Genomic DNA, 14,145 nt, shown 5'->3' with positions numbered 1-14,145 from the left:
TTGTAAGTTTTCTAGATTACAGTATCAATTAAATGGTTAAAATGTAAGTGGTTGTATAAAGTGGAAATTCTTGTGAGGATAATAACTCTCATTTTGTCTTTTTGGCAATTTTGGAGGCACAGTGCAACGTTGACGGTTTGAATCTTTGCATTTTCCAATCCTCTCTCTTATTCTCCATTGTATTATTTCAAGTAAGGTGTAAATGCCACAAAAAAAATTATAACAGCATTTAAAAAGGCAGAGTTTTTCCTAGTGTTTCTTCTCTCAGTGCACAGAAGCCTGGGGTGCCAATCCCCACTGACCACAGAGGGCCCGTCCAGGCGCTGATCTCACCAACAGTGGCCGCTCATTCGCTTTTACAGCGACTCACTGTGGCTCTTAATGGGCCGCCGTGACTGGCTGAGAAGAAAAGTAGGATGAATTATATGCACAAAGAGGGCTTTTCTAATTAGTCTTTAGGAAAAAGGAAAGGAAAATACAAATAAGGGTACAGAAGGAATGAGCTGTTGCGTGTTTAAATAAGCCGGTATGGCTAATTAGTTAGGCTGCCTTCAATAAGTTTGGGGTTAAAGTTTGTTGGACGGTAATGAGGGAGGTTAGTTACTCTAGTCTGCATACAGCTGGAACAGCGTGACAGGCTGTGTACTGTCTGTAGCTTGTTTATCAGGCTGTGGTCCTGAGGTGTGGTGAATGAACATGGCCTGTCCATACTTGTTCTCAGGCTGTGCTGCTCTCTAGTGGGTGGAAGGAGACATTACATGTCTGTCAGAGCACACAAATGGTGAGAATAAGCAGGCTCCCTTTGTTCTAAAACAAGGGTCCGTGTGCTGAGTCGTCGTCCTGAGAATTGATATATGGATCGCCTCTGGTTCCCCAATCTCCAGATGGAAACCTTTCTGTCTATGTCTTCCCCTGGAAGTTGTGGCCAGATATGGCTCATTACCAATCCTTGAGCAACACTGAGACTTGTTAGACAGTGAGTGTAGTAATACCACACAAAGCAGCTACAGTCAGCACAGCAACATAGATACAAACAAACAAAGGAAATGCACAAATATTGCATCCATCCCAAGCTGAACAAATTTATTCATAAACGGGTGAAATATAGTACATTTGTATAAAAATGTAGAAAATTGTACACAAAATATAATACTTGGCTTTTGTGTGATATAGTAAACACTACTATTATAGCTTTTTTTCTTGCTAGATGTGTGATTCTTTTGCCAGCAAAAAAGTCTGATTGAAGGATGACAGTTATCAAACAAAACAAAACAAAAACACAAAAAGAAGGCAACGTCCATCCAAGTTCATCAATATAAAAAACATAATTTTATACAATACATCTCATACATTCTAAGGAACAGCACTATCAACTCATGTTCATGCCCTTATTGCTGGTGTTAATGTTGTGTTAACATAGGCCACTTCAGCCTCTTTTTTATACTCAAAAACAGTTTCATTAAATTGTCTTTGGTAGATTGTACACTTTTTACAAACTCAAGGCGGAAATGTTAATGTTTAGTAATGCTTGGTAATGGTTTGAAGCTACACACAGCTACAGAATACACAGCTCGATAGCTGCAAAAAGAATTGCTTCAACACATATGTCCATATCATCTCAGGGGATATAGTTGTGCCCGAAAGTATGAAAGCCCATTTCTGCAACTGTATACAAAAAAAAAAAAAGAAAAGCCTTGAATTGTCTTATCTCAGAATCAGGTTTTTTCCTCCAAAATGTTAGATAGGCAATTGCTAGGGAAAGAAACTGAGAAATGCTGAAAAATAAAGTTGCAACTGCAAGAAAAGAAAATTCAACTTCAACCCTTTTTAATTTAATTAAAAAAAAACGATTGTGGGGGAAATGGGCTTCCATATGAATGCTTTCTTGAATGACTATTAAAACAAATACTGCCAGTACCCTCACATCATTGTCAAAAGTGAGGATCATATTAATCATCTAAATAGAGAGAGAGACCTTTCCACACAGTGCTGTAGTCAGTGCAATGCCACATAAAATCAGTTCTACTGCCCGAGCTATAGTGTACTTCAAGATAATGCAGCTCAAATGTCACATACTAGTACCTCAGACAGTGTGTATCCGTACAATGTGAGTTTTAATACACTTGTAGCTATTTCCAAAAGCCCCCCCCGCTCCTGCATTTCATCTGAGTTCAGTTACAAACAACTGCTCTCTCTGGGTTCAAGCAACAGTGCAGTGAGTAAAGTCAAACAAGGTATTTGTACAACCGCCACAGCCGTGCTATGAATGTACCTCAGCTCGGCTAAAAACCAAAGCAACTATTATTGTTCTGTTCAAACCTCAAATGGTTCAGGTCTTGTTCGAAATGGCCATCATCCTCAACTCATCCTCAACAAGTTGTGAATTAGGTCAAGGTGATAACATCATAATTAAAACCTTACCGACAGCATAAAGCTTAAAGCCCACTTAATACTTAGTCGTATGACAGTGTTGCATGCGGGAATTAGAATATATATTAGCTCACAACGCGTTGCATTGTTGTGAGCTTGTAGATGTGCTATTTTCAGCATGCGACAATGTCGTACGACAGAGCATAAATTGGGCGTTAGACAGAGTAAGGCACTTTCTCCGTTTCATAAGACACACTGTTGACAAAGAGTTAGACAGCTGCTTTAACAACACTTACAGTAAACATGTGAGGAGTGCAAACTCTATCTGGAAAGGCCACTACACCATAATTAGATCACCAAATATTCAGTGTGTGTGTGTGTGTGTGTGTGTGTGTGTGTGTGTGTGTTTTTGTGTGTTTGTGTGCGTGCATGCGTGCGTAGGTGCGTGTGTGTGTGTGTGTGTGTGTGTGTGTGTGCGTGCGTGCGTGAGCGCGCACAGATGCAAATACTGATATGTCACTTGTATATAATGTGCTGTTCCCTGACAAGAAGAATTCCGTAGCAATACTTGTGAATATTGAAGAGCACTGATTCATTGTTATTTTTCAGTCACTAGAAAATATGTTTTACTCTTCGCTCAGCGCTCATTGTTTTTTATGTGAAACATTGGCCTTCAGAATTCAAGCAGTCCATTGTGAGACAGCAGAGGAAATCCTCACCGTCTACATTGTCATATACACAGCATATATAAAGGTATTATAAAACGTATTTACATCATGTACCATTCTCTGCTCCACTGTTGCCACAGTCCCATGTGACTGGAATGCCTGTGTGGAAAATGTTCAGTATCTAATTCATACCAGGCATACGGGTGATTTATACTTGGTTTGTGCGCTGGTGTCGCACACCAAAAATAGCTGATCTACAAGCTCACAATGTAAGCTTGTAGATAAGCTATCTTTGGTGTGCGACACTAGCGTGCGGCCACGTATAAATCGGCAGGCAATACAGTTCTGTGTCTTACAGTAGGCACTAGGCACAGAAGAATACTAAGTACCAAGGCAGTGAGGAGACCACACAGTCAGGGGGTTTCACTAGGCACCTTTGGTTTAAGGTTTTGGGCAGAGGTTCATAAAACATTGTGAGTCCAGGAGAAACTTAGTCTCCATGACCCAGACTCATGAAAACAAATTATTACTCTTGTCATATAGGGTCCCAGAAAAAGTAGGCACATGCCCAGTTTGGGTCCCATGGGGTTTAGAGTAGCTTGCCTCTGGGAGTGTGTAAGAGCCCTGATTGACAATACACTATCTGTATAAAGTTCATGTATTCATCTGTAATGTACGAGCAACAATCACAACAAGGGATGGAAACTATGGACTTTGAGCACTAGCCCTGTGCATCCTTTAAATTAGCCATTATTCAAAAGTGGCTGGTGAGAATAACTTTGTACCCGGTCACAGGAACACAAAAAATAAAAATAAAATACTAGCCCCGGGCTAATGAGATACCAATATATTCCTCTGTGTTCATAGGACACTGATGAAGAACTGGCCAAAGCCTCTGTTTGAACATTAGTCTAATAACAGCTGCCACGAAGGCTTGTCCTAAGACAGTGTATTAAGGTATTTGTTCTCCCCAGCCAACGAGGTAAGCATGGACGTCATGTCACCTACAGCCATGTTGGACAGGGAAGAGCCTGGGGCTAGAGTGATAGAGTTCTGGGGGGTGGTGAGGCGTGAGGACGCCTGGGACGAGGACCCCTGGAGGGGATTGTTGATCGGGCTGAAGGAAGTAGACTCTGTGTCGTCGATGATGGATGTGAAATCTATGTGAGCGTTGTCCAGGTCCAGGTTCTCCAGGGCGTTGGAGATGGGTCCGGACTCAGGATAGGGAGCCAGAGAGGCCGACTTGGTGTTGACTGTTGGGTCGTGGGTGGTGCTCATGTTATGCTGCTGGCTCAGACATGGCCCACCCTGGGAGTCCATGTGCTTATTCATGTCCATGTGGATCTGGCCCGAATAGTACATGTTGTTGTTATTGGAGGGGGAGAACATCTCGTTGTGAGGGTGCTGGACTGGGGGAAGTCGTACCGCTCGCCTGGGGCTGGTGGCGGAGTGGACGGGGCTGAGGTGAGGCGGGCTGCCGAGGTAGCCCACTGCGGGCTGTTGTGTAAGGCTGTTCTGGCGGCTGAGAGGTTTGCGCCCCTGAGGCGGTCTGGGGGCCACCATGTCCTGGCCATAACAGGAGCCTTGGAGACCCATCATCTGCTGGTCTTTAGGTGGCACAGAGCTGGGGCCTCGGCTGTGGGCCTGGGGGCTCATCACAATGTTCTGGTTGGGGTAGGAGGAGTAGGCCTGGTTGGAGTAGAGGTTTTGGTTCTGATGCTGTGGACTTTGCTGCATCAATGGAGTCTGGCCGCTCATGTCCATGTTATCAGAGAGTGGCGGAGGTTTTACTCCAACCTGCTGTTGCTCCTGCTGCTGTTCCCACATAAGCGCCTGCTGGGACTGCACATAGTTCCTCACCATCATCTCCTTCACCTGCATCATGGGGGTCTGGGACCGTCGGCCGTCAGGCAGCGTTGAGCCAGCACAGCCCAGGCTCAGGGCCCCTCCACTGGGGAAGTTTTGGTTCTGTCCCTGGGCCTCCATCTGACCGTGGAATTCACAGCTCGGGTTGTTGTTTGTGCTTCTCATCATAACCGGGCCTGTCTGTTGAGCATAGATCTGACTCACCTGAGGGAGCGGCCGCTGTTGTGGATGCTGAAGGTGCTTTGAATTTTGGCACGCGTCCCCACTTCCCATTCCAGGATGGAACTGCTGCTCGGGTTTTATGGTGAGTTTGTGGGTTCCATCCGGGTTGTTGTAGAGGCCTGGTTGATTGTTAAAGTGGGCCTGCGATTGTTGGGGCTGCATGCTGGGGTCCACGTACTGCATCCCTCCCTGGTTCTGGAGACTGTGGCTGGAGGTTTGGACCTGGGTGTGGGTCTCACCCCAAGGACCCGTCCCAGCAACAGCCTCACCACCCTGGCCTAGACTGGGGTAATTGGGGCCGGAGGGACTGAGTTGACAGGTGCTCATACTGTACTCAGTCTGTTGGAGAAGAGCATTAGAAATGCCCTCTGGATGAACAGGTCCAGCCTGACCTATCTGCCCTCCACCCCCTCTGGAGCTCATGTCCCCTCGCTGGCTCTGGAAATGCCGCTGCTGCATGAAGGCTTGGTCTGGGCAGCCCAGAGCGTCGTGACTAGGGGACAGCTGGTTGGACGGAGGACCTCCACCTCCTCCTCCCAGAATGTGGTGTTGTTGCTGGTATCCCATAAAGCCTCTGTCTCCAGGCGGCATCATCATGGAATGTTCCCTAGCCTCTGCAGAGCCATGGTGCGTCTCCACAGCCATAGCTTCCATCATAACGTTTTCTGTGATGCTGGGAGGCCGAGGGGAATATATGTGCCGGGAGATGTTGGCATCTGAGCCACAGTGTTGCAGTGCGTTCCTTCGGCCCATCATCGCCATATTGCTGAGGCTGTTGAAGCGCTGGACCTTGGGGAGCGCCTGGGGGTCTCCGGTTGAACGAACCGGGTCGCTGGCTCGCCTCGTGCTGTTTCCTGGAGCCTGGTGAGGGTATATCACGCCAGTGCCATACTCTGTGTTGGCACTGTGTCGACGAGGTCCACCCTGTTGAAGGAAGGGAGGCAGAGGCTGTCCCTGATACTCGCTAAGAAATCCCGCTCTTCTGGCTGGGGTGCCTGGCTGCTCCATATTGGGTAAGGGGGTCGGCGGTGGGCCGCCGGTGGCTGCAGCATATTTGGCCTTAAGGCTGTATTGCTGGGCAGGGGTTAGACTGGGCAGACCTGGCAACCCGCCACCTCCTCCTCCATGACAGGGAGCTCCTCTGCGGTTGGTCTCAGGAGAGAGGGGGTCTCCTCCTCCCCCCTGGTCTGGGCCGAGGAGGTGACACCCTCCTCCGCCTGCTCCCCCCATCTGCGAAACCTCACTGGAACGACGGCTGGACAGGTACGGAGATGCCATGGAGGACCGACGGCTCACAGTGTAGGCGGAGCTTAGGCTGCTGGTGCCGCTTCCTCTCCTGTCATTGGTCGTGCAGGCTAAAGAGCCGGCACCCACTAGCTCATGATTGGACAGCTCCATGACGCGACGATTAGACAGGAGTGGAGAAGGTGCACACATCCCCAGCATCTCCCCTGAACCTGTAATGGCAAGATAGGATAAGGATCAGGGAAGAAGTGGCTTAACTTCGTTTATTAATGTTAAGCCTGAATTGTGGGGACTGTGGATGGAAATGAGCTTCTAGGTAAATCTGGAATGTTTACATGAGATCATGATTGAATTCACGTTCATGTATTGCTGTCTAAATAAACAAATAAAGTAAAGTAAAGTAAAGTAAAGAATTATAGTTGTAGATAGTCGCAGAAGGTGATAGACTGCTACAATACAGCTTTTTCTGAAAAGAACCTTTAACATGAAGAGATAAATAACAAAAGGCAATGCGTACATACGTGAACCATTGTAATTAAAATATTAATAAGCCCTATATAATACTTTGTACGACAAATAGTGATAATAGCCGGTGCGACATGACAGATCTGCTATTTTAGCGAATTTTGAACATTTGTGAACATTTTCGGCTATAATGACATGCCTAAAATAGGACGCCATGTTGAAATATTATGGGGTAAAATATTACCAGGAAGTGCTGGTAGCTTGCTACTGGTACAGCGACTTGGCGGGGTGGGCCTGCGGATTTGCTTCAACTTGTCAATCTTCAAGTTCTCCAATCTCTTCAGAGCCTGGGCGGACATGCCCACACTTCCTGCCTCCCCTCCCCCTCCACCTCCTCCACCAGCGACTCCATCCTCCAGCGCCGTGAGGTCCTCCAGACTGCCCGCTGCGTTCAAGTTCATCTCCACGCCGCTGTCGTTGTTGTTGGCGCTCCCCAGTGGAGAGCGTTCGCTACTGCAGGAGGACTGACCGCCGGGGCTTGGCTGGGATTTCTGAGAAGAGAGGAGGGATGAAACAAACTGTGAATGAGTGAGTGGGTGGGTGACTGAGTGAGTGAGTAAATGAGAGAGACATGCTGAATCCGGACGCTTGCAGCACATTAAATAAAATCTTTTTTTAATGTTTATGTCAAATAATACAATTTGGCAATTTATTTGAAAATGTCTTCTTCGCCCCAATGACTCTGCTTTATTCAGTATTAGCCCATGACTAAATGTAGATTTTTGTGCGGTATTTGCCATATAATCCAACAATGCATTCCTGGGGAGGCCCAATAGACGAGTGGTTAGGACGCGTACCACATGGTCTCTAACGTCTGACAGCAAGTCCCCGGTTTAATTCCTGGCAGGCCAAACCATTTACTCCATGTCACTCCCCTACTATCTCTCTGTGTTTCCTGTCTGTCTCCACTATATATCTAACAAATAAAGGCTCAGAAAAGACCCACCCCCCCAAAAAACAAAAACAACAACAATGCATTCCTAAATAATCAGGCTCACTATCTATTACTGTCTGTAACTGTAAGTAATATGGACCTAATGGGTTGTCTAATTTATAATTTGTTCTTTTGTTCAGTTGAAATGACATCACATAAATGAAGTCTTCACTCACCAGTGCTGTCTCAGGAGCCAGCAGTTTGCAGTCCTCCCTGCGAGTCTCCTCTTTCTCCAGTAGCAGTTCAGAGCTCTGGCCACCAGGGGTCATAGCTGAGCCTAGTGGTCGGGGACCCGTGTCCCCACGGTGCTTTTTAGTGATGTGGGCTTCGGGGCCGTGGACCGTCTTCACATGCTTTCGCAACGAACTGGGGTCCGTGTACCGCTTTGTGCAGCCTGGGATCTTACACACGTAGGGTTTCTGTTGAGAAAAGGAGTCAGTCTTCTATTTCTGTAGTATAGTGCTGACTATACTGAAGATACAAGTCAATGAAGTCATCGTTCTGTTTATGGATGTTATATTCAACTGTAATGAGCAAATTGTGTTTTTCCTCTTAAATCAAGATAGATGGCACTTTTACATTGCATATAGACCAGACCCGGCTCAACTTCACTCAACCTGACTCGACTCGTTACCGTTGTTTTTTACTGCAGACTGGACCCCCTGTAGCTGATCACCACAGCGAAGTTCAGTCCTCTGCAGCTCTCCTCAGGAGAGCTGTTGCTAAACAATGCTAAAGTTAAAACTTAAATTAAATTCTGTCTATTTCCCCTGTCCAGATCGACAAAAATGTTTTCTGAGAACATTTTAGGCGAATAATAGGCCATGCAGTTGCTCAATGTTGATAAAAAAAAGAAAAATACAAAACAGTGCTAGTGTACTAAACAGTACACTGGCGCAAGTCTACTGTTAAATATAAATAAAAAATACATTACAAATGAATACATTTAAAAATCGCTTAACAGTGCTAGTGTGCTAAACGGTACATTAGCAATACGTGTAGAGTTGATTCTCTCTGACCAAATCTGTAGTCCGTAGTGTTTACATGTCACCTTTTGGGATAAACTCAGATCGGCTGAGATGATACAAAAAAGTACCAGGTATCAGGTACTTTTGCCTAATGAGTAGAGTTGAGTCGCATAGAGTCGGTTCTATGCAATGGGAAAGCGCTATTTTAGATTTGCTGGTGTGTGGAGCCAGGTAATAGTAAAGAAACAACAAATCAGTGAGAGTGACAATGCTGAATGCTCTTTTCTTTTCTTATTTTTTTTAAAGAAAGTGGGTAGTCTATTTTTATTGTGTAGCCTGTTTTATTAGTTTTCCAGACAAAGAAGAGAGACAGGAAACAGATGAGAGAGAGAAGTGTCACAATATATAACATTAACCAGAACCCCAACAAATGCACTGAAAAACACATTCCTAGACAGGATAACAACTCACAACTGTTTATATTTTTTGTATTTGCAACAGTGCACAATACCTCATTGGAGTGAGTGCGGTTTTGATGTTTGGCGCGGTCTGAAGCATTGGAGAAGGCCTTGTTGCAGCCCTCATGTTCACACACATACGGCTTCTCTCCCGTGTGGGATCGCAGATGGGTCTTCAGGTTCTCCAGGCGAGAGTAGGCCTTGTTACAGCCTTCAAACTAGAACACACAATCACACACTGGTTTTTACAACAATGGCCAAATTCAAATATACTAGGTACGTACATGTTATGACAGCGTTCAAACTTAAAACACATTCATCGCTTAAACAATGGAAACTTTTGACCCTGCACTGTTATGAGAAACCTTTACAACTTCAGTTTTGTTATATTTCTTTCTTTATTTTTATTTTTTTCTTGAGGTTAGGATTTGCTTAAGTTGCAGAAATCTGAGACCTCCGAAATTATTTTAGACACATTCTTGCTAGTTTCATACTAAAACTAAAACAGATGCTTTATTGCATTCTGAACAACAAGGCAAAGACGCACTGTAGTGTCTGCATGGTAAAATAAATGACCTTCAGTCTGAAGGCCAGAGGCCTAGAGGTCACCTTCACTGGCACAATGTAGGAGCTAGCGATGCATTGATCCATCTTCTTTTACCCACACCCAACCGCATTTTAATTTCAACCACAACCGCCCGATTGACTTACAATGCATCTATTTTCACAACCTGACCTGAAATGACCCAATCCAGCACAGTACTTTCAAGAGAGAGAGAGAGAGAGAGAGAATGGAACGAGGGAGGTACTGTATCACACACATGCACGGACATGTGGCAAGCTGAGGGAGGACTTGATGATGCTTTCCTCAGAACCTGAGGAAAGCATCTTTTTATGGGGCCAGGCTTCCAGCATGGACCCATATTGTTATTCGCATTATTCCGTTTCTTCTTCTGCCACTTTTGGCAGTTCTGGCTGAACCGTGCAGTCGCTTTTTATGAAACTCGGCCATATGATAGATGGTCATGAAAAACGATCAAGAAATAATTCTCACAATCTTTCGTCAAAAGGTGGCGCTATAGCACTCAATTGAAAAATGCCAACTTTGAACAGGTACAACTCATGCCGTGTTTGACCTACAGCCATGAAACTTCGATGCACACATGCGTCTCCTCATGCTGAACAACTTTCACACTCTGACTTTTGACCTCTGACCTTTAGATCTCCCACCATTTGGAATTATATGAAAAACAGTTAAAACCTATCTCCTCCTGGGATTTTTGAGTAATCTGCACGAAACTTTTTACACATGAACTTTGGACCTATACCAAAAAACGTTTGCAAAATATCTTCCATAAGTGAAAAAATGAAGCTTTAATGAGCCAATGAATATTGCAGTTTTATGACAATTATTCATCTGCCCCTAACACATACATGCAGACTTACCATTCTTTGAAACTTTGCAGAAATGTAAAGGGCCATTCCAAATATCACTGAAACCAATCTTACTCCAATTGGTCAAACGGGGGCGCTATAGCAATTTTTTGAAAATTGAAACTTTAAACAGGCAAAAGTCATGCCTCGTTTGGCCGACAGCCATTAGACCTGCTTACACATGTGCCTTGACTAATGAGGAACACATCTATCACGTTGACCAGTAAGCACCGCCCTTAGATTGTCCGCAATCTTGAGCAGTTTGAAAAACACTTAAACCCAGGATTTTTCAGCTATTTGCGTGAAACTGTATCATCTGTGTGATCTCCTTTCACAGGTTCTTGTCTGTTGGTGGCTTCTCGCTTAAATGTGTGCCCCACAACCTGAAGGTCACCAGTTCAAGCCTCACTTGGTGCAGACTTCATCTAAGTTGCATTTCACACAACATGACTATCAATGAATACATCTGCAATTGTTAAAGATAACATGAAATACTTAATTGAGTGTTTTTTACATACAGCTGATCTACAATCTCACAACTTTTCAGATAGCAATGAGAGTATGTTTTTTCAATGTATAACATACTTCATTGTGAAAATAGCCAATGTACAATCTGACAACTTTTAATGGTTTGTGAGCTTGTAGATCGGCTACTTTCACTAATTTTGGTTCTGAGGAGATGTACAATTTCTTCATTGGTAAATGGTTTGTGAACGAGTGATCTTAGTGTTAGTGAAACAGGGGCTTGGGTCATGACAGAAGGCAAGAGTTTGTGATCCTCCACAGACAATATCAGCCTGGACAAAGATATAGCACTATAGGTAGTGTTGCAGCTACCTAAGAGTGCTTCATGACCGTAAGGTTGCCGGTTCAAGTCTCACTTGATGCAGACTCATTTAAGTTGAAATGCAAAAAACATGACTCAATCTATTCCGTTTCCATGGCGCTCTCTCTCTCTCTTCAATCTACAGTATTCCATTTCCATGTCTTTCTCTTCAATCTATTCCATTTCCATGTCTCTCTCTCTGTCTCTTCAATCTATTCCATTTGTCTCTCTCTATGTCTCTTCAATCTATTCCGTATCTATGTCTCTTCAATCTCTCTCTCTCTCTCTCTCTCTCTCTCTCTCTCTCTCTCTCTCTCTCTCTCTCTCTCTCTCTCTCTCTCTCTCTCTCTCTCTCTCTCTCTCTCTCTCTCTCTCTCTCTCTCTCTCTCTCTCTCTCTCTCTCTCTCTCTCGCTCTCTCTCTCTGAGGGGTGGCCATAGCTGAGTGGTTAGTGAGCCCGCCTAGGGAGCCAGAGACTCTGGTTGCCCCAGGTACGATTCCAGGCCAGGTCAGCAAATGTGTCGATGAAATGAAATTTGTCCCTGAGCAAGACTCTTAACCCCTAATTGCTCACAGGCACTCATTGGAAACAAGACCGCAAGGACTTTCATGAACTGACCTGTTAAAGGAATTATCATTTCTCTTTCTCTCTCCTGGCCCCATATTATCGCTGCTTGCAGCTATATTTGGTACTTGTGTTTCAAGGCACCAAGTTGGTATCACTCTTAAAGTAGGCCAGCCTTAATTGTCTCAGTGTTTGACGTAGCTGTCAAAGTAACATTGGCCTCCCTTTGAATTTGCCCCACTGACGACAAAGCTGCTCACAGTAGGAGCTCTCGTCTTGACTGATACATAATTCAATTCACATGTCACTTCATGACGTGTGTATGGAGACAAGAGAATGATGAATGTGACAGTGGGCGTAATGGCTGTCACGCTTATTGGTGATTTACCATTTATGAGTGTAAACAAGCAGATGAAAAAGACAGAGCGTGAAAACAGAGACATGCACAGACCAGAGAGGCAAGAAGAAGAACTGAATGACGTCCACTCACAGTGCACTTGTGTGGTTTCTCTCCTGTGTGCCTGCGCATATGAACCACCAACATATACTGGGCTTTGAAAGGTCTCTGCTCGCGGGAGCACTCCTGCCAATGACAAACAAACTCCTTCTTTTCTCCGTGGATGTGCTCGTTGTTGATGTGCTGTGGGAAAGGCAAGCAGACAGGGAGATGTATTCATTCATTCATCAGAAATAGGTTTATGTTTACATATGTGACACATATCATTGCGACCGTAGGTCGCATTTACTATAGAAACCTGCTCCAGGTGTCCGTCCGTCACGTCACTCCGTCACACACGTCCCGTCACACTTTTGCCCTGCTCATATCTCCGCACCCGTTGCCCCGATCCATGCCAGATTTTGCACACACACTCCTTACCTGCCAAACTACACCCTCCAAGGACCCCCGGAGCTCCAGGGACCCCCAGCTGCCTCGGGGACCCCCAAGTGTAAAAAATGAGCACATGTGGACTAATTACCAAATGACCACCCCAACGGGGCTGCTCACGGGGCATTCCCGGGGACCACCCACTCCTGGTGCTCCAGAACGGATGCAAAAGTGGTGGCGCCCCCAGTGGAGGACCCCCTGCCACTGCAGCTCACATAAAATGCCGTAACTCGGGCTAGGAGCGTCCGGGAGAGCCGCGGCCGGTACCTATTCGTCCGCCAAGGCAACGCGGACACCCCACCCCTAATTTCTCACATGGCCCTCTTCTAGCGCCACCTTCAGGCCGCTTTTCACAACACATTTTTGCCCACTACTCCTACAGTTTTGCCCCTAAAAACACGCAAATTGCTACACACTACACAGTATGTCTACACTCATGTCATCAACATGCCTGCCACCACATTTCTTAGACCACCAAACAAAACTATACATTGCCCACACAACTAGGAACCAATCGCCGTAACAGCCCTCTTCTGTATACATGTGACCTACGGTCGCTTATCTCCCGATTAGGGAGTCTTACTGGTATGTGACACACAATGAGATGAGGTATCACACACTGTAAAGCCTGATTCATACTTAGTCTGGCCATGGCATATAAATTAGGCATAAATTAGCTAGTGTACCAGCTCCAACTGTTTACTTGTATTACTCTCTCTTACTCCTTTTATGGACAGATTGAACAACCGACTGACCAACCTACAGTATCTACCATCATTCCATTATGTCTTTGCTAGTTTCTTTCTTTCATTCTGTCTCTTTTTCTTACATGCACAAGCTGGTCTTGTGTGTCAAACTCCTTGCTGCAGCTCTCCCAGTGGCAGTTGGTTTCGTAGACCAACTCTGGCTCAGGCTTTCCGTCATCCTTGTCCAGATCATCTCTGCCGTCTAGAAGGCCCAGGAGAGGGTCCTGGTCATGGAGATAGAATTTTAGTTAGCAAGCATATTTGTAAATGTGTTGCCTTGTTGATGCTGCGATATAAAATAATATGATTAATACCTGTACAGTCATCTAAACGTAGGATCATTGCACAGGTAATTATCATATTTTCTATCTAGATTTCGATCTAGATTTTGATCATACAAATTGAAGCTTTAGATTCTAAAGCTTTAAACTGA

The 14,145-nt window shown here is 45.1% G+C and overlaps 1 protein-coding gene across 4 annotated transcripts in view; it reads right to left on the bottom strand.

Moving 5' to 3' along the window:
• Positions 1-1,100: 1,100 nt before the first annotated feature.
• Positions 1,101-14,145, bottom strand: part of gli1 (GLI family zinc finger 1) — a 72,970-nt gene continuing 59,925 nt past the window's right edge. For all 4 annotated transcript variants that reach the window (XM_084063350.1, XM_084063352.1, XM_084063353.1 and 1 more), the window contains 6 exons: positions 13,796-13,936; positions 12,571-12,720; positions 9,310-9,474; positions 8,007-8,249; positions 7,081-7,387; positions 1,101-6,583 (listed from right to left, as the gene is read on the bottom strand). In XM_084063350.1, the coding sequence (XP_083919476.1) occupies positions 3,978-6,583; positions 7,081-7,387; positions 8,007-8,249; positions 9,310-9,474; positions 12,571-12,720; positions 13,796-13,936 (3,612 nt within the window). In that variant the 3' untranslated portion in view covers positions 1,101-3,977. The remainder of the gene's footprint in view (positions 6,584-7,080; positions 7,388-8,006; positions 8,250-9,309; positions 9,475-12,570; positions 12,721-13,795; positions 13,937-14,145) is intronic.

This window comes from Gymnoscopelus microlampas, assembly GCF_963454915.1.
Source record: "Gymnoscopelus microlampas genome assembly, chromosome: 7".
In the NCBI taxonomy this organism is placed as follows: Eukaryota; Metazoa; Chordata; class Actinopteri; order Myctophiformes; family Myctophidae; genus Gymnoscopelus; species Gymnoscopelus microlampas.
The sequence above is the reverse complement of the archived record's forward strand: the minus strand, read 5'-3'. Positions and strand labels throughout refer to the sequence as shown.